Genomic DNA, 19657 nt, shown 5'->3' with positions numbered 1-19657 from the left:
TCTTACCCATTGTCAATCCTCTTCTTTTTCAGAATCTTTGCCAGTTTATTTAAGCGGCGAAGTCCTTTTGTGACCTCATCATTCATGTTTTCATCATCAATTCTCATCTGTGCTTCTGCATATGTAAGTGATGCCTGTAATATAAATACCACATTCAATATTAAACGAATACAAACAGCAAATGTGTATACAATTGATTCCCAAAACTTCTAGAATGCATTTTTAGGATCCAAAACAAAACTCTAACATTAATCTAAAGGCTATCAATGAATTGTTACTCAAATGGCGGATTAATGCAATGACAAATTAATGCATTTGGTATTTACAACGATTTAGTCCTGTGTAATGTTGAAAAAAAAACTTTTCTAAGTAAAAAGATACACAAATCCACATGCAGGCCACCATAATGCCATGGACTGCTAGCCAATCACAAAGATTCATTGGACTCCATCTCACCTCCCTACAAACGTTGTCTTTGAATCTTTCTATCCCATTTCCAAAAGGTGCCTCACAGGCTCTCTCATCACACTACTGTTTATTTGGATATGTTCTCCTCAGTCCCCCAGCTGGCTGCAGAGCCCATGTTCTTAATGCAGTGTCGGAATGAAGTAAACATGTTTTGCCTGCTGTCTACAGTACTGATAAACAGGACTCATGGTGACAGATTCTTGGCACTAACTCAAGTAGACAGGACCCATGCTATATTGTGAGAAGGCAGAAGAAAACCTGAAAGGCTAATGAAATGGAGATCACAATGTAGTCCATAGAGGGATACTGGGGGAAGAAATAGCAAGAACAGAAGAGGATTTGGGAGGGTGATAGATGAAGAGAAAAGGGGAGGACATAGTAGCTTGAGGCATAATAGACGATGAAGCTCTCTGGTCCATTCAGTACTTCTACTTTTCACCTCATACCAGTTTTCTTCCCAACCAGTTAGCCATCATTATAAGCAACCAACAGAAAAGCATTACCAAATACACTGTTATAAAAGTTTCTTTACCTTTGAATTAATAACACTTTTTGTAAACTTAGTATTTAGGATTTCAGCACTGTGTGTCATTTCCCAAATACAAGAAAATGCAAACCTGGAAAAGGAGAAATTGAACTGAAAACAGGTTAAATTGTCACAACTTTTAAAATCTATCTTCAAATCCTTATTTTCTAGTTGAGGTGTAGAGAATTCATTCCCATTTTACTGTTTGTTTAAAGGCAAAATGGAAATAAGCCCTTTGGCCTAACTTGTCCATTCCAACCAAGTTACACACCTGAGCTATCAGTCTCATTTGCCTGCGATGGCTCATATCCTTTTAAAACTTTTCTGTTCTAATATCAGTCCAAATACATTTTAAATCCTGTAAATATATCTACCTCTAGCACTTTTTCTGGCAGCTCATTACATACCCCACTATTCCCTGTATGAAAAATTTATCCCTCTGGTTCCCTTTAAACATTTTTCCTTCTTGTTTTAAAACTCTGCCCTCCAGCTTTAGACTCCCCTATCCTGGGAAAATGGGTGGCAAGGTGAAGATACGTCCCTTCCAAAGGAGATGTATGGTGCACCTTCTCTCTGCTTGCCTGCAGGTCACCTTTGGGCAAAGTGTAACACCGGCTTAGCCCCCCAATCAGGGTCATATTAAGCCACTGAAGCAGCTGGTGGGTGGCTGTATGAGTAGCTGGAGCATATCAGAAGTCCTCGTTAGTGACCACTGATGCCAGCTAATCTCTGAAGTGTATTGATAATGGTTGGGATCACCCATCTTGTAAAACATTGCGCAGAAGGCAATGGCAACCCACTTCTGTAGAAAAAATCACCAAGAACAATCATGGTCATGAGACCATGACTGCCTATGATATACAACATTGCACTTCATGATGATAATGAGGAACCTGGGAAAAAGACTGTGACTATTCACCTTATCTATGCCCCTCATAATTTTGTATACCTGACAAATGTTTTATATTTTTGCAAGTGTGAAGATTAAATCTCACCTAATTTTCTCACTCTAAATCAGTGGTGCAGAAAAGAGGCAAGGTGTATGTCTTTTCAATCAGTACTTCCCAATGATCTAATTTTAAAATTAACAACAATGAAAGTATGAATTTAGGATGTGCACAGAAAAAGTAAATTACCTCTCCACGTTGGATCTTAAAGAGCAAAGATTTGAGCTGAGCAGTTCTGGAACCATGTCAATCCTCTATTGAAAAACAGAATTATCTGATTTATTAACAATAATTCCATTATGTATTATTGCATCCACTGAAATCTTAGAAATGTAGCAAAGTAATCCACTGGACCTTTAAGTAATGGATCAATTTGAATATCCCTTCTATCTGTGCAAATGGTTCAATCACACATGCAATGCTGTATCCGAGGTTCTTGTAATAATTAGGGCTATGCACAGGCTAAGTCCAATTAAAACAGTGCATGCCAAATTGGTTAAAATTACAAACAGAACTGTAGCATCTTTACCTTCTCGCAAAGGTAAACTGTCGTTCCCCGATTTGCTGACTCTTGGTCCAGTGCATTTCCTGGGCGAATGAAGTGGCTCACATCTGCAATGTGTACGCCAACCTGTATTTCAATATTCAAGGACAACGTTATTCCTTATGTAGGTTCAAGGATTCTAGGATTCAACATTGTTTACTGTCATTCTTCAGTACAAGGGGATAAAGGAGACAGAAATGATTCTTAATCTGGATCCAATATAAAAAAAGTCATACAATAAGCATGAACAATACATTAAATATAAATATAAAAATATTCCTGCAAAACACAATGGACAAATAACTGAATTTGTCTGAATAAACATAAGATTAACTTACATACACACAGACTGATTGTATGTATATAAAGTGGCAGCGCATTGGGGGGGGAAGGAGGTGAAGGGTGCTGAGGGGTTATGGAGAGGTATGGCTGATGTGGATGTGGTGAAACATGAGGAAGATTCCACATCAGGTTCAAATTAGACAACAAAATAACACCATTATAGAAATCACTTATCTGTTGTAGAGATAAGACCCACTTCAAAGTATTACCAAAGTAGAGGAATTTTATGCTATACAACTAAGGACATGTACACATTGCAAAAATCATCACAAAATTAATTAAAAATGAAAGAATGATCAGTCATTATATCTGAAGCACTAAGAAACCCATTTCTCTATAGGAATCTATTTATTTTCTTATTATTATGCAGTGAATTATTTTGCTTCATTCCAAAGCCATTCAATGCTCAGCAGTAGAAACGCATTAAATTTAACTGCCCCCAAAGTTCTCATTTCTTCAATATTTAATTTTCCAGTTGAGTTAGGAGTAAGTCAATGTAAGCAGCTATACACTAAAACGCCACTGCAATAATCAGCTCTGACAAAGATGAAACTTGCAATATTAACCTCCTATTCTGAAGACTCAGTGAGTTTAGTACATTAAGTAAAACAAGTTCCCACAGAAACATATTTTATTTCAATACTGGTACTTCACAACTACTTCTAATTTACCCTGGAACTGAAGATAACCATTGTTCATACTCAGTGCTATAATCAACCTGCTAAACTCCGCTTAATTCAAAAGACTGTACTCAACAAAATGTGTTAATATTTTATACTTATCATTATTTCATGTTCTGAACACTTCATTATGCAACAGCAGGACATCAAAATACCTCTTTACGGCTTCTTCCATTACAGAACTAAATTTTCATTTGGTTACTGGCATTTTATACCCTTCTGTTACTTTTAATTCCCTTCATTTCTTCCTCTTAAAATAAGTTAATGAATCAATAAACATAGTGACAACAAAGCCAAATATTAATTCACGAAAGATGTAACTTTACAGTGCCAGCTGTAAGATCATGGTGATGAAATGCTTTGAAAGGTCGGTCATGGCTACACTCAACTCCTGCCTCAGCAAGGGCCTGGACCCACTGCAATTTGCCTATTTGCACAGTATGTCAAGGCACTTGCAATCTTAATGTCTCTTCATGCAGTCTTAGATCACCTGGGCAATACAAACACCTATGTCATTGACTATAACTCAACATTTAACACCATTATTCCTGCAGTCCTGTTTGAAAAGCTACAGAATCTGGGCCTCTGAATCTCCCTCTGCACCTGGATCCTTGACTTCCGAACCAAAAGGCTACAACCTGTGGGAACTGGTAATATCAACTCCTCGCAGACGATCGACACTAGCAGAATTTCAGATGGAGATGAGGAAGTGTACAAGAGCAAGATACACCAGCTAGTTGAGTGGTGTCGCAGCAACAACTTTGTGCTCAATGTCAGTAAGACCACAGAGATGATGGTGGACTTCAGAAAGGGTAAGACAAGGGAACAAACCACTCCTCATAGAGGGATCAAAAGCTGAAAGGGTGAGCAATTTTAAGTTCCTGGATGTCAATATCTTTGTGGATCTAAATTGGTCCCAACAGGCCAATGCAGCTTTAAAGAAGGCAAGACAGCAGCTATTTTTCATTAGGAGTTTGAGGAGATTTGTTTTATCACCTAAAAAATTTGAAAACTTCCACAGATGTACTGTGGAGAGCATTCTGACAGGCTGCATCACTGTCTAGCATGGGGGTGGGGATTGAAAAGGATCGAAAAAAGCTACAGGAAGTTGTAAAATTATTCAACTCCCTGATGGGTACTTGACTCTATAGTATCCAAGCCATCTTCAAGGAGTGGTGCCTTAGAAAGGCGGCAACCATTATTAAGGACCCCCATCAGTCAGGATTTGCCTTCCCTTCATTGTTACCTTAGGAAGGAGGGTGTAGGAGTGTCAACAAAAATCAACGTGAGTGTAATGACTTCGAACGTACCTCACTTTATTTTCTGTTTTTGCACTATTTTTAATTTAACTATTTAATATACATAAATTTACTTACAGTAATTGGTCTATATTTTTTCTATATTTATCATGTACTGCATTATACTGCTGCCACTAAGTTAACAAATTTCATTACATATGTCAGTAAAATTCAACCTGATTCTAATTCTCGCACTGTCTGTAGGGAGTTTTTATGTTTTCCCTGTGACCGTATGGGTTACCTCTGGGTGATCTGGTTTCCTCCCACATTCTAAAGACATGAGGTCTGGATTAGTGAGCTGAGTTCATGCTATGTTGGCACTGGAAGCATGGTGACATTTGCAAGCTGTTCAGCACAGTCCTGTTGATTTGACGCAAATGATACATTTCATTGTATGTTTTGATGTACATATGACAAATAAAGCTAATCTTCAAACTAAATTCTCAGTGCACGTCGTAAAGGCCAGTAAGTACACCTGATTAAAATTATTTAACAAAAAATAATCAAGGTTAACAGAAGCATTAGGGACCAGAGGACATGGTCTATTGGTGCAATTTCAGCAGGTTCAGCAGAGCATTGGAACAAATTCAATTTATAAAGGGCAGACATCGAGGAATGTGTTAGCACTGTAACTGGTAGCAGGAGGAATACTTGGATGAGGGCTTCAGAATCAGATAAGCAAGGGCAGAGTTGGGCAATGTTACTGAGGTGGAAATACTTGGTTCTATCAATAGCATGACTGTGTGCTGCAAAGCTCTTTTCAGGGTAAAACATGATAGAAAAAGGATGGAGTTTGTGGCAAGCACGAAAGACTTAGACTTTCTGATATTTAATTGAAGGAAATTTCTACTAATCCAGTCGTAGATGTCAGACAAATAATTGGGAACTGTAGAGACAATGTGAAGGGGGTGGAGTCAAGAGAAATGAGGCTAAAATGTAGCCTAGTGTCAGTTTAGAGATTAAAAACACCAGTTTTCAGAAGTTGCTGTTTAATAATAATAGGGTTTGTAAATTAATTGAGATAATTAGGTTAGTTTAATGTCATTTACATAAGGGAACTAAGAAAATATTTGTTTGCATAGAGCTCACAGAATAAACAGTATGCATAGTAATAACAAACACCATGAGCACATAACAGAACAGTGTAAAGATTGTAGTGCAACTTGAAAAAGTGCAAAAATATACTGCAGTGACAACAGCAGAACAATCGAGAGGGGCAGTGTTAAGAGCACAAGAATGTAGTAGCAAAACCAGGAAGGAGCTGTAAAACAGGCAGCTGGTTGAAGAATCTGATAGCAGTGGGGCAAAGCTGCTCTTAAGCCTGTACCCTCTCTTTAAAAGGTAAAAGAGAGAAAAGGGAATGGCCAGAATGGCAGGCATCCTTGAAAACACTAGTTTTCCTGAAGCAACACACTATGAAGATGGACAGGATAGAAGGAAGCAACTAAGTGGTCTGGGCTGTGTTTACCATTTCCTGTGGGTTCGGTCAATCATGAACAGGGGAGTTGCCAGACCAGGCTGAGATGCAACCCCAGAGATACTTCCTCTAGTACATCTGTAGAAATTCCAAAGAATGTTCATGGACAAGCCAAGTCTTCTCAAACACCACTGAAAGTGCACTAATGCACTTTCTTCACCGTAGCATCAGTGTGAAGTGACAAGGTGAGGTTGTTGGCAATATGAATGCCAAGGAACTTGAAACAGTAAACCACTTCTACAGTAGCTCTATTGAGGACAGGACTAACAACCCACTTACGCTCTTATAATGGCAACTATGCACATTGATATGATTTTTAATAGAACATTTGGCAGGTAGAGGAGTTAGAAAATCTACTTCCAGGTTTGCTTCACAGTTTGGAATCAAACAAGGCAATAACTGAAAGAATAGGTATCTCCAGTAACTGAATGTAAATTATTACACAACTTCTCCCACTCTACCTATCATCAAATGAGATACTTCTAATCAAGCATGTAACCAGGTGCAAATAAGTATCACAAAGCTGAACTTAACTCCAGATTTCCATTCTCCAATTCTCTACAATGCAGAGCATCATCGATATCTGTACATCCAGGAGGATCCACACTGCAGATATGGAGTTGCCTTAGGTCCTTCCGCTCTTTCAGGTCCTGCAATTTAGGACAGCAAGTCAGTGCATGGATTCCATTAATTAACTATTGTAAGCAGCAACAAAAAAAGAAATCAAACTTTGGATTATAACAAAATTTTCACTTTGATTTTGAAAAAGTACTTCAAAGTGTAAACACATTAAGTTAAATGTTCCAGGTTCATGTGTTTAACTAAATTAGTCAAAGTTAAATAGATCAAGAAGTTGTTAGGTCTACATCAAAGTAACATTATTTCCCACAGCAGCAAACTGGCAAGTTGGAGTGAAGCACCTGCTCTGGTATCTTTTCCCCTCTTCAAAAGGTCTGAACCAAGTTCAAATGTAGGATTGGGGACACACTGATATTAGACCCAACTTAAGTTTTTAAGTAACCAAAATTAAGTACTTTTGTCAAACACTAATTTTAAAAAAATGAAGAAAACAGCTCCCAAAACTGAATTAAAACTTCAAAAGAACACAAAAAGTTTAAGTCTCAACTATATGCTGTTAATCAACAGCTAGAGTAAATAGAGAACTAAAATGCATAATACAAGAGAAGGCGGACTTTGTTCTGTTGAAAGGTTCATATTGTATATAGGTCACCAAGTAAACACCACAGTACAGCCATTCCAGTTACAGAAATTCGCAAAGCAAGCCCCAAAAATTTGAAATATGGAATAAAATCTGTCCTTATAGAATTTACATGGGGAAAACAAAGGTAAATAAATAAATAAACAGATTTTTTTTTCTGTTTACATTTCTTGACGCAATATGCAGATATGGCTATGCACGACGAAAAATCATGATGCAGACCATTAGGCAACACAACTTCCGCATAACAACTGAACCAACTTAATTTTGTACAAAGCCAGATCAAGGTTAGACATCAGAAAGTGGTTATTTTCTTAAAGAGCATACACCTCTGCATAGGTAGCCATTTCACATGGACAAGGCCAAATCAATAAAGGTCTTTATGCAAAGGTATCCTCTTTGCTGAATTAAGCAGGTGTCACCACTCACAGAAACAGAGTGATCAACTAGTTTCCTTTGCTTACTTTGATGAGGCAAAAAGGAACTCTAAGATTATTCTCCTGCCGTTTGATTTTTCTCAGTCCCAACTGAAAATCTGTTTTACTAACTAATCTGTTTTACCCAATAAGGAGCACCAGGCCACTGTCTCCTATACCATCACCAACCTTATCAACTCTGGGGATCTCCCATCCACTGCCACCAACCTCATAGTTCCCACACCCCGCACTTCCCGTTTCTACCTCCTACCCAAGATCCACAAACCTGCCTGTCCAGGTAGACCCACAGTCTCAGCTTGCTCCTGCACCACCGAACTAATTTCTGCATATCTTGACACTGTTTTATCCCCCCTTGTTCAATCCCTTCCCACCTATGTTCGTGACACTTCTTACGCTTTGAATTTTTTCAATGATTTTAAGTTCCCTGGCCCCCACCGCCTTATTTTCACCATGGACGTCCAGTCCCTATATACCTCCATCCCCCACCCGAAAGGTCTCAAAGCTCTCCGCTTCTTTTTGGATTCCAGACCTAACCAATTCCCTTCTACCACCACTCTCCTCCGTCTAGCGGAATTAGTTCTTACTCTCAATAATTTCTCCTTCAGCTCCTCCCATTTCCTCTAACCTAAAGGTGTAGGTTGCCATGGGCACCTGCATGGGTCCCAGTTATGTCTGCCTTTTTGTTGGCTTTGTGGACAGTCCATGTTCCAAGCCTATATGGGTATCCATCCCCCTCTTTTCCTTCACTACATCGACTCCTGCATTGGCGCTGCCTCCAGCACGCATGCTGAGCTTGTTGACTTCATTAACTTTGCCTCCAACTTTCATCCTGCCCTCAAATTTACCTGGTCCATTTCTGACACCTCCCTCCCCTTTCTTGATCTTTCTGTCTCCATCTCTGGAGACGGCTTATCTACTGATATCTACTATAAGCCTACAGACTCTCACAGCTACCCGGACTATTCCTCTTCCCACCCTGGCTCTTGCAAAAATGCTATCCCTTTCTCACAATTCCTCCGTCTCTGCCACATCTGCTCTCAGCATGAGGCTTTTCATTCCAGGACGAAGGAGATGTCTTCCTTTTCGAAACAAAGGGGCTTCCCTTCTTCCACCATCAACTCTGCCCACAAACGCATCTCTCCCATTTCCCGCACATCTGCCCTCACCCCATCCACCCGCCACCCCACCAGCCTCCGGGTCCAACGTATAATTCTCCGTAACTTACACCACCACCAACGGGATCCCACTACCAAGCACATCTTTCCCTCCCCCCTTTCTGCTTTCCACAGGATTCGCTCCCTACGCGACTACCTTGTCCATTTGCCCACCCCCCCCCCCATCCCTTCACACTGATCTCCCTCTTGGCACTTATCCTTGTAAGCGGAACAAGTGCTACACCTGCCCTTACACTTCCTCCCTCACCACCATTCAGGGCCCCAGACAGTCCTTCCAGGTGAGGTGACACTTCACCTGGGAGTCGGCTGGTATGGTATCCTGCGTCCAATGCTTGTGGTGTAGCCTTTTATATATTGGTGAGACCCGACGCAGACTGGGAGACTGTTTCGCTGAACACCTACGCTCTGTCCGCCAGAGAAAGCAGGATCTCCCAGTGGCCACACATTTCAATTCCACGTCCCATTCCCATTCTGATATGTCTATCCACGGCCTCCTCTACTGTCAAGATGAAGCCACACTCAGGTTGGAGGAACATCTTATATACAGGCTGGGTAGCCTCCAACCTGATGGCATGAACATTGACTTCTCTAACTTCTGTTAATGCCCCCCCCCTCCCTTTCTTACCCCATCCCTGATATATTTTTTTTCTCTCTTTCTGCCCATCACTCTGCCTGTTCTCCATCTCCCTCTGGTGCTCCCTTCCCCCTTTCTTTCTCCCTAGGCCTCCCGTCCAATGATCTTTTCCTTTTTCCGGTTCTGTATCCCTTTTGCCAATCACCTGTCTGGCTCTCAGCTTCACCCCACTCCCTCCATTCTTCTCCTATCATTTCACATTTCCCCCTCCCCCGCTACTTTCAAATCTCTTACTATCTTTTCTGTTAGTTGGTCCTGCCGAAGGGTCTCGGCCCGAAACGTCAACAATGCTTCTCCTTATAGATGCTGCCTGGCCTGCTGTGTTCCACCAGCATTTTGTGTGTGTTGCTTGAATTTCCAGCATCTGCATATCTGTTTTATGTTTTTGTGTCTCAGCAGAATATATAGAATGACAGGATTAAGCTGTTATAATACACAAGATACTTTCCATAAGCACAGATGGAGTTCATCAGAAGGCACTTTCTTGTCCTTCAGACAATTTTGTTTCCTAGAAGCTGTGATGTATCTTTTTCTGTTAAATACATTTTATGTATCATACAGAACTACTTAAAAATTAGTTAGATATTTTTTACATTTTCCATTCTATTTGTATAATTGTATTCTAGTCCATTCTGTTGAGTTTATGACATCCAACCACAAAATGCATTCATTAAAATTCAAATTTTTTTAAAAACAGATGGATAGTTCCTTTTTTTAAAACCTTGGTTGCAGCTACCTTGGCCCATTTTAGCCCAACATCCACAATTGAGCTTTACTCAACTGACCAAAAATGACACACCTCTATCTACACTTGCATCAAATTGGCAAAATAACTTGAGTTTTTCTCTTTGCTTTCAAGATCATGAAAATTATTCTGCAACAATTTTAGAAATGAGAAATCATGTAACATCTGATATTTTACCTGTTCTGTGATTCCCCAAGGCATCTTAGGCAGAAAGCTAAGAACAGCCTGTGAGAAAGGCTGATGTGGGACATCATGCTCCAAGAGAAGAACTTCAGTTTCTGTTTCTTTATCACCAGCATTTCCTAGAGTTTTGACAAAGTGGCCCTGTAAAAATCCATCACAAAGTGTCCTTTTTAGATTACACTGTATTGCCCATTTTCTTTCCTCTCTCCTGACCTCAGAGTCTCGGAGGGCAATGATTCTAATAGAACAAGCATATTCTAGTACCTGCCCGAGGCAGCAATGGTGCAAGCATGCAACTGGACAGTAAATGTCAGCATTGAGAACTGTAGAGCCATATAAATCTACTGCAAAAGCCTAACCAGATATTCTTACTGCTGGGAATTACTGATCCAATACATATAGACTATGGTTGAATTTTCAATTTTAGATGGAAAATTTGACCAATGTAGACAGGAACCAAAATTCAGATCAAGTGGGTTGGCACAGCTACATTTGTTAATGCTGTCAGTTAACTAAACAACTGTGCAGATAAGAAATTCATACATACATCAGATGCCCATTTCAAATTACAACTTCTGAACACCTGCTTTTACCAATATTACCATGATTCTTGGTGACATAGGAAGAGGCCATTTTTGTCCATGGAGTGTATGCTAGCATACAGCACAATTTCATTCCCCACTAATTCTCCCCATAATATATACTCCTCACAGATTCAACCACTCAGTCATAGACTGGGGCAATTTGCAGTGGCCAGTATGGGACAAAATGGGAATGCCTGCAGGAAACACACGCTGAAGAAATAATTACAAACTTCTTTTAAGTCAGATATACAATTTTATCCTTATACTGGGGATTTCTGTAATATATCAGAGTCCCAGTGAAGACTATGGATGAATATGATGTAAAAGGAGGATGACTATTTAACAAACAGAAAACAGAATGGAAGAATAAGAGTTAACTTCAGGTTAGAGACTAAGACCAGTGAAGTCATGTAGGTAATGGTCCTGGAATGCAAGCTGTTCAAAATCTTCAGCAATGATGTGGATGAGGGGATCAAAATAATACATTCAGATTTGCTCATGATACAAAACCAAGAGGTTATGAGCTATGAGGAAGATGCAAAAAGGCCTTGGGGTTTAGACTGGTGAAGTGAATGTATAGGGACAAGGCAGATGGTCATGTGAAGATGTTACAGTATGCAATATGAAAAATTACATGTCTTCCATTTTGACAAATAACAAGTAAGACCATATAATACAGTACCAATTATCTTATGACTGTTCGTCCTTTAATTAACAAGGATTTTAGTATTTTGATTCATATTCATAACAGTTGTTGCTTGTCTGGTATGGCTGTTATGAATACAAAATACAAATCACTATTTTTAGTTATAACTTTGTACACTCTGAATCATTATAACTTTCTAAATAATAAGGATGGCACCCACTGCTTGAGTTTTATCCAATTGTCTATACACACTGCGCTGGTCAAGCTTGATCCTTAACAACACACAAAAGATGCTGCAGGAACTCAGGACAGGCAGTGTCTATGGGAAAGAGTACAGTCAATGTTTCTGACCAACACCCTTCAGCAGGACTGGAGAAAAAAATGAAGCTACTCCTCATCTTATTTTCTCTAGTCCTGCTAAAGGGTCTAGGCATGAAAAGTCAACTATACTCTTTTCTATAGATGTTGCCTTACTTGCTGAGTTCCTCCAGCATTTTGTGTATGTGGCTTGAATTTCCAGCATCTGCAGATATTCTCCTTAATATATTATTTGCCTATGACTATAATCTTTGTTTAGGTGAAATAAAAAGCAGGCCATAACTGATAACTTACATTGGGATAGCGAGAATTTCTTGGCCAACCATCAATTACAACAATTATTCTGTGCTTCTCAAGTGTAGCAGCCTGTCGTGTTTCTATTCGAATCCTAGGAATCCTGCGGTCTGCCGGTGTGAACAAATGTCTTGTTGACTTGAAATATAGATAAGAATATGGATAATAGACATTCATACTTCTATTTATGATTATCACTTAATAATATTAACCATATTAAGCTCACCTCTTTAATTTCTGATTTTGAAATCATGCCACAGTATGGTCTCCAGTTCCTTTTAATTATTCCCACAACTTTACCCGTTGGCTTTGAAACATTCTTAGTTGTAACTTTCTTCAGCTTAAAGAGGGAATGAAAATTTTTTAAATGGTACATTATCAATTTTTGTAATAGTGCTCTGTATCAGAACAAAAGATGAATGAAATTTTCTCATTCAAGCTATTTTCATGCAAAAATATTTTGCAGGCAAATGAATACACTGAATAAGTTTCCAAAAACATGCCATTTCTACCTTATGGGTAATAAGTCAAAAGATAAATAACATAACGGTGCAGAATTCCAAGTGGTAGAAACTTACTAATTGGGCAAATCAAATGACAATTAGAATGCATTTAACAGCAACAGCCACCTGATCTAAAATTCTGAAATAATTATACTTAAAACAGTTGAATTGTTTTTAATGATCTTTACTGATTAGAGGTGTTATAAAATGACTTTAAGCCTTTCAGTTTCTATTTTATTGTTTTCACAGATTTAATAATCAACTCTTAATTGTTCTTAAATGTTTCTGAATGCAGGGATATTTATAAACATTATACGTTATTAGCAGTCTAATGATAGAGTTCCTTTCCAACAGCTTGGTGTAATATAGCCTGTGTCTCCAGGTACGATGGTGGTGTGCTTGGTCGCAGCAGCCACTCTGCATCCAAAGGCACAGTTCTTCATCCTTTACATCTTTTTTCACTATCGCAAGACACTGCTGGATATCAGGAACATTAAGTACTGTAGGCCTACCCCACCAGCATGCTGCTCGATAGCAGGTGAGCTGGATTTGTTGCAAAGTGTATCACTGTCTACTCCAGCAGCCCTAGGAGGAAGGTGTCAGAGTGGAGTGCAGTCCAACAAACAGTGTATATGATTGACTTGGATATTTTTCTTGGGGTCACAAAACCCTGTTGGACACTGATAATACAGAATGATGCAAATCCAGTTCACTAGTTCATTGGCAAGAGCAACAGCAGTGGAGCTGTGTGCCAAGGTGATCATGCCATGGGGTCATCTACTGCAGTGCCCAGGGGGGTGAGACTCTGGAGGTGGTGAGGTGCAGCAGGCATCCATGCTGAGTTGGGGACCGGTCAGTGCTGCTCTCCAGAGTTCGCTCAGTGGTAGACAAACTGGAGTTCATCTGCTCCTGCACTACCGTGAGATGAGGACTGATGAGGACTACTGTGGGCTTGTTCTTGCTCCAGAACAACATCCCTTGCACCATCAATTTATAGGCCATGATATTCAGGGACTTATTACTATATTTGTGACTGCATGTTTTACTGCTATTGTAATTATATGTGCTATTTGTGCCTTGTGCTATGATACTGTGTTTTACACCTTGGTCCTGGAGGAACACTGTTTCATTTGGCTGTATTCATTTGTAGGGTTGAATAATACATACTCAATTTCACTGCTCACCACAACCATCGGCCAAGCCCCTTTACCCCCACTCTCTACCTCAAGAAAATTACCTGTTTACATTTTTAAAAATTACCATTATTTGTATCTTTTACTTCCAGTTATAAGCAAATTTGGCTGAATTAGACTCGTATTATCGTAATGCCTACTTTATAAGCCTCAGAAACTAAGCAGTACAAGAGTACAACATTAGACCTTACAAGATGTTCTTGCTGATCTTCTCCACCCTCTTCAACTTGTCCTTCATCCTGAAGTACAACTGCTGATGGTGCAATCCACATCTCTTGGGGTAACAATTCTACAGCTACTACATCTTCATGGATAGCACGATTAAGATTCTTCAACCCCTGAATAAAAATCTGAAATAAAACAAAATTTAATATTATTTTGCCCCACCATGTTTCTCAGTTACTTTTTTGTGTTTGATCAATTAATACTGTATGCTACACATTAGATTTTATTACTTTGTTAATATTCAGTTAAAGACAGCCTAGAGAAGCTATTAAACATTACTTGCTAAACTAGGAAAAAATAATCTTTGACATCCATTTATAATTTTGAACCCACAAGAAATTGATATTAAATACTTTGTTTGCTCCAAGTAGAGCTATAAAGGGGATTTTTTCACCATCACTCAACAAGGCATTTTCTTTTAAAACAATAGATCTGTCTTTCACCCCATCAGACTTTTATTTTCTCAGCAGTAATCAGGCCTGAGCATCAAACCATCCATGTGGATAATTAAAAAAAAATCTAGAGTAACACACACAAAATGCTAGAGAAACTCAGCAAGTCAGGCAGCATCAATGGAAAAGATTTTGGGGCTCTTCCTTCCTTTCCATAGTTGCTGCCTAACCTGCTGTGGTCCTCTGACATTTTGTGTGTGGTACTCCAGGTGTCCAGCATCTGCAGAATTTCTTGTGGCTATAAAAATTATCTAAGCAGGTTATCCGGTGCTTAGTTCCCACTTCTCATTTTCAAGTTCTGGACTCAGGACAGACCAACTCTTTATAAATGACAGCACTAAAGCTCAGGACTCAGTTAAAGAGTCTGTCTGCTTGGACTTGATGAGACCCAGTTATAGTGCACTGATTCTGCTCTAACCTAAGACTTTTTCACTTGCATTTTAAACAATGTGAGCTTTATATATCACCTTCTTTGTGAAAATGAGCTTAGGCACCCTTATTCATGCCACCTTCCTTTACTTATTTCTAACAACTACTCCACTTTCATTCTTGTGTGACTATTACTAAAAACATACTTGATTCTCCATTTTGTTTTCACTTTAGCTGTTCACTATTTGCTTTTGTGATACTTTTTCTCAGCTTCTTGAAATAATTAGACTGTCATATGGGGAGACTGTAGAGGAAGGAATAAAGCATAGAACAGAAAAGACCATCATAATAGGCCACAAGACCCCAGTTAGTTGGTAGCAAATGTCATCAGATGAACTTGTGTTTTCTGTTGGTGGAAGTGCAACTGAAGCAACAGTCTGAAATGTCTTCTGACACTGTCGAAGAAAACTAGCTCTCAGAATTATCAACAAATTAATCATTAACTTGCATCCTCACGGAATACTATGATGTTTGTATATTGGTGAGGAGTGGCAAATGATTATGTTTCGATCTCATTTGGCAAATCTATTTATGTGACACAGGTTAATTTTTCAGTTGGTAAAGAACCATTATGGTAGGTCTATCCAAGAATTTCCCATTTGAAAAAAGGGGAACATGACAATCCACGGAGAAAGATCAGTGTCAAATGCCATCACAGTAAAACCTGATGATCAGAAAGGAATAAAACAGGTACTCTGCCAATCAAAATGACAAGCATAAGACAAAGAACATGTAGATAATCCACATTAAGGAAACTTTGTCTTGCCTTGCAAAAGTTCTGTTCATTACTATTCCTTGTATTTGTTTCTATTAAGTACTGACAGCATAAATTTATAGATTAGGAGACATTTGAAGTGAATATAGCCATTAAAATTACTATTGGCTTGGTACTAGGTGGTGAATTGATAGAACTGAATTCTAAAATATAATTTCTATTTGATTTTGTCCCCCAATGGTCTTTCCCATAAGACAGCAACAAATATTGGAAAAAACTGAACTCAAAATGGTTTTTTTTCAAATAATATTTTGGTTAGTTATTATTAAACCAGTTAACTATAAAGGCAAATAAAACTAATCTGAATACATATATGCATGCACTGTCAGAACTAATGCACACTGATTGAAGGATAACAACAAATATTGTAAGAAATCTGACTTGTAATAGATTGGACTGTATAATGTTATTTTTTAAACTTTCTTAACCTCGTTTGTATTTTTCTATAATTATCTATTTATACATAATTGATCAGAATGTTTTGCAGTGGTTGCATTTCTTAGTTCCAGAGGTGGGTATTACATTACTTGATAGGGACCATCTCACTGGTTAACTGTTATCTATGGAAATTGAATGGAAGCAGCAGTCTGGTAATAAGACCAGATCACACTGGATCAGTCTCTGTCTTTTAGTCTCTTCTCTTCTTTTCCCTGCCACTAAGGTCTTTTCACCCCTTTCTCCCTCTCCCTCCCACCCTCCTGGTTTATCTTCCTTCTCTCGTTCTTTATTCTTGTAACACTTAATAAAAGACTGTGAGCAACAAGTTTTATGTCTCATTCTTGATTTCCAAAGAATTTTGGCTCAAAAACATCAGGCTTCAATACCAGTGAACTTGATTACCAGGTCAGAATATCTAAGTTTCACCATATACTTTGTGACCAGGCATCTTAATTATTTGGCAAAATACACCTGATATTGTAAGGAAAAGAAGGAATGTCACAGAATGATGAAATGCTCTTAGGAATCTGAAAATATAGATGTTTCATTCTACAACACTGTATTCTATCTTGGATATGCCCGTAATGAACAAATAAAGAGTGGCATACAATCTGTACAAAAATGCAACAATAACCAAAAATATACGCAAGTTCAAAACCAACATCTGATTGAAGGTTTCTGTAGAGACCATACCTCAGTAAGGAAAGAAATTGTAACTAAGGAAATGGACTCCTGACAGAACACAAAAAATACAACTTATCAAATCAGCCAAATAAAATGGGCACAAACCAATGGCAAGATACAGAATCCCGGCACCAGTAAATGATATGTGAAGAAATAATTTGGTTAAAATGAATTGGAACTCTCTACAACAGAAAAAGTTTTTAAAAAAACAGTAAAACTTCCAAGAATATCCAATGGAAAAGGCTGTTATGTATGTTTCCTCATATAAAGCCACTTACCTCCATGCATCTTGTTGCTCCAATCCAAATTTTTTCAGTAATGTGAAAAAACAGGAAAAATACTTTATACCATGGGATTGATCATTTAGAAGTGAGCTTAAGACTGTCAAAACCCACTGATGTTCAATCCTTGCAGCCAAAGGCAATATATTTTCACTGAACTAAATTCAAAAGGATTAAAGTTTTAACCCAGACTTCCACCAAAATCCCTCAGAAACCAAAAGTAACAATTCATTTCCCTTAAAATTAAGAATTAGAATGAAGGGATCCAAAGAAACATTCACCTCTTTGCTTTTTCCTTCTTCACCATGGACCCAGACTGTAGCTTCCAGATAGTTGTCCCTGTTGGCTCGAAAGGTCCCTTGAAGGTAAGAATTAGACTTCAAACCTTGTTGTATTTTGGACAGAGGTAAATGTTCTGCAAAAAGCAGCTTACCACTCTCTATTTCTTTCTACAATGAAACAAAAGTTTGATTGTGATTACATTACACACACTATATAAATGAGGAAATGACTTTGAATTCCTAATATTGTACTTTACATTAGTTCACATGATTTTATTCTGTGCTCCAAAAGAAACACCATTCAATGGCAAGCGATGATGATAAATTTACAGAAACGTTCCTATTTGTTGCATATCCCCACATACTGATTTGGCATCTATCACCATTAGTTAGCAGACTAAATTTGTCCAACAACAGGATCATGCAGCAATGTAACAAGAATTTCAGTAGTTCAGGAAAATGCCCAAGCAACATCTTCCTAAACTGTAAAAGATGGGTGGCATGCGCTTCAAAGCACATTCAAAGGCAACAACTTATTAAAATGGCTAACATCAATCATCATTTTGTCTTTGCTTTATCACTGGGATGTCATACTGCAGCTGTAACATGGGTCAGTCTGCACTCGGGACTATTATGTTCAGATCAGGTCACAATACAGGAAAGAGATAAAAGTAATAAAAGAGTACAACAAGATTCACTGGAATTTTTCTTAGAATGTAGGATTTACTTACAAGGTGAAATTGGACAAGTTGGGTTTATTCTTGCTGGAATCTAGGTGGCTTAGGGGCAACCTTGTTAAAGTAAATAAAATTGTAAAGTACATTGAAGAGTCTTTTACCTTGTGCCTGTCTAAACCTAAACAATGTAGGTTTGAGGTGAGAAAGAATAAATTTAAAGGGATCTGAAGAGCAGGGAGCAGAAGAGCAACACACGGAGGGTGGTGGGGATGTTAAACATCTGCCAGAAGTAATAGAGGCAGATATTATCACGGTGTTTAAAACACTTGGATATGTAGAGGGATATGGTCCAAACGTAGGCAAATGTATACACAGACCTCACAGTCCGCATTGCCAAGTTCAGTGTGCAACGAGATCTGAAGGATTTTATTATAGTGGACTGTTCCTTTAAGAGAGAGCGAAGGAGCGAACAGCTTGTGTGCTAATCCAGCAGCAGGAAGAGAGAGCCTGTGAGTTGCCTTGGAAACTGAAAGGTGGAGTTACATGATGGGACAGCTCGTGTTCAGCACTTGGAGATATATGCAAGGTCAGCCGACTTTTTAATCAGACACACACGACGCCAGAGGCAAGGAGGATACTGGTGAGCTTTGTGTGTCCATGACAAGGGTGGGGTTTTTGCTCACAGTGTGGACAAAGGAGTGACCGGTGGAGCGCTATCGGTATGTTTAACCCTGGCCTGGGTTGATAGTGTTACCATGGAAACGGTCCCCTTTCTGTGATCACAAGTTGGTGACTTTAAATAAGTTTCGGAAGCAAGGAGGATGATGTGGAGGATCGGCATCAGCATTGGAAGATAAATCAACTATCACTCTCTCTCTCCCCAACTCCACTCAAATCAAATTCCAGAACTGAACTGATTACTTAACCATCATAAGACTGTATCAGCTAATCACCTGAGCCGGAGAAGCTTGGGAACCTTATTACTCACCTACATATTTGCATATTTTGCTAACCTGTTTATCTTATCTTGTTTTATATTACTTTATTCACACAGTTACTAATAAAATAGAGTTTATAATGGAAGACTCAGACTCCAGGTGTGTCCATTTCTGCTGGTTCTTTTTAACCCATTACAGGGTATGTAACAAGTGGAAGTGCCAATTTCTATGCTGTACAATTCTCTGACTCTAGAGGGCTCTGTG

General features: G+C 38.7%; 1 protein-coding gene across 1 annotated transcript in view; it reads right to left on the bottom strand.

The window, feature by feature from the left end:
* dis3 (DIS3 exosome endoribonuclease and 3'-5' exoribonuclease) overlaps positions 1-19657 on the bottom strand; it is a 42808-nt gene that overhangs the window by 13632 nt on the left and 9519 nt on the right. Inside the window, exons 5-15 of the mRNA XM_059970453.1 lie at positions 17779-17946; positions 14405-14563; positions 12744-12857; positions 12518-12655; positions 10670-10816; positions 6817-6932; position 6739; positions 2471-2572; positions 2131-2195; positions 1001-1085; positions 7-134 (exon numbers count right to left, since the gene is read on the bottom strand). Coding sequence (XP_059826436.1) covers positions 7-134; positions 1001-1085; positions 2131-2195; positions 2471-2572; position 6739; positions 6817-6932; positions 10670-10816; positions 12518-12655; positions 12744-12857; positions 14405-14563; positions 17779-17946 — 1223 coding nt within the window. The remainder of the gene's footprint in view (positions 1-6; positions 135-1000; positions 1086-2130; positions 2196-2470; positions 2573-6738; positions 6740-6816; positions 6933-10669; positions 10817-12517; positions 12656-12743; positions 12858-14404; positions 14564-17778; positions 17947-19657) is intronic.

Source organism: Hypanus sabinus, chromosome 5 (assembly GCF_030144855.1).
Source record: "Hypanus sabinus isolate sHypSab1 chromosome 5, sHypSab1.hap1, whole genome shotgun sequence".
In the NCBI taxonomy this organism is placed as follows: domain Eukaryota; kingdom Metazoa; phylum Chordata; class Chondrichthyes; order Myliobatiformes; family Dasyatidae; genus Hypanus; species Hypanus sabinus.
The sequence above is the reverse complement of the archived record's forward strand: the minus strand, read 5'-3'. Positions and strand labels throughout refer to the sequence as shown.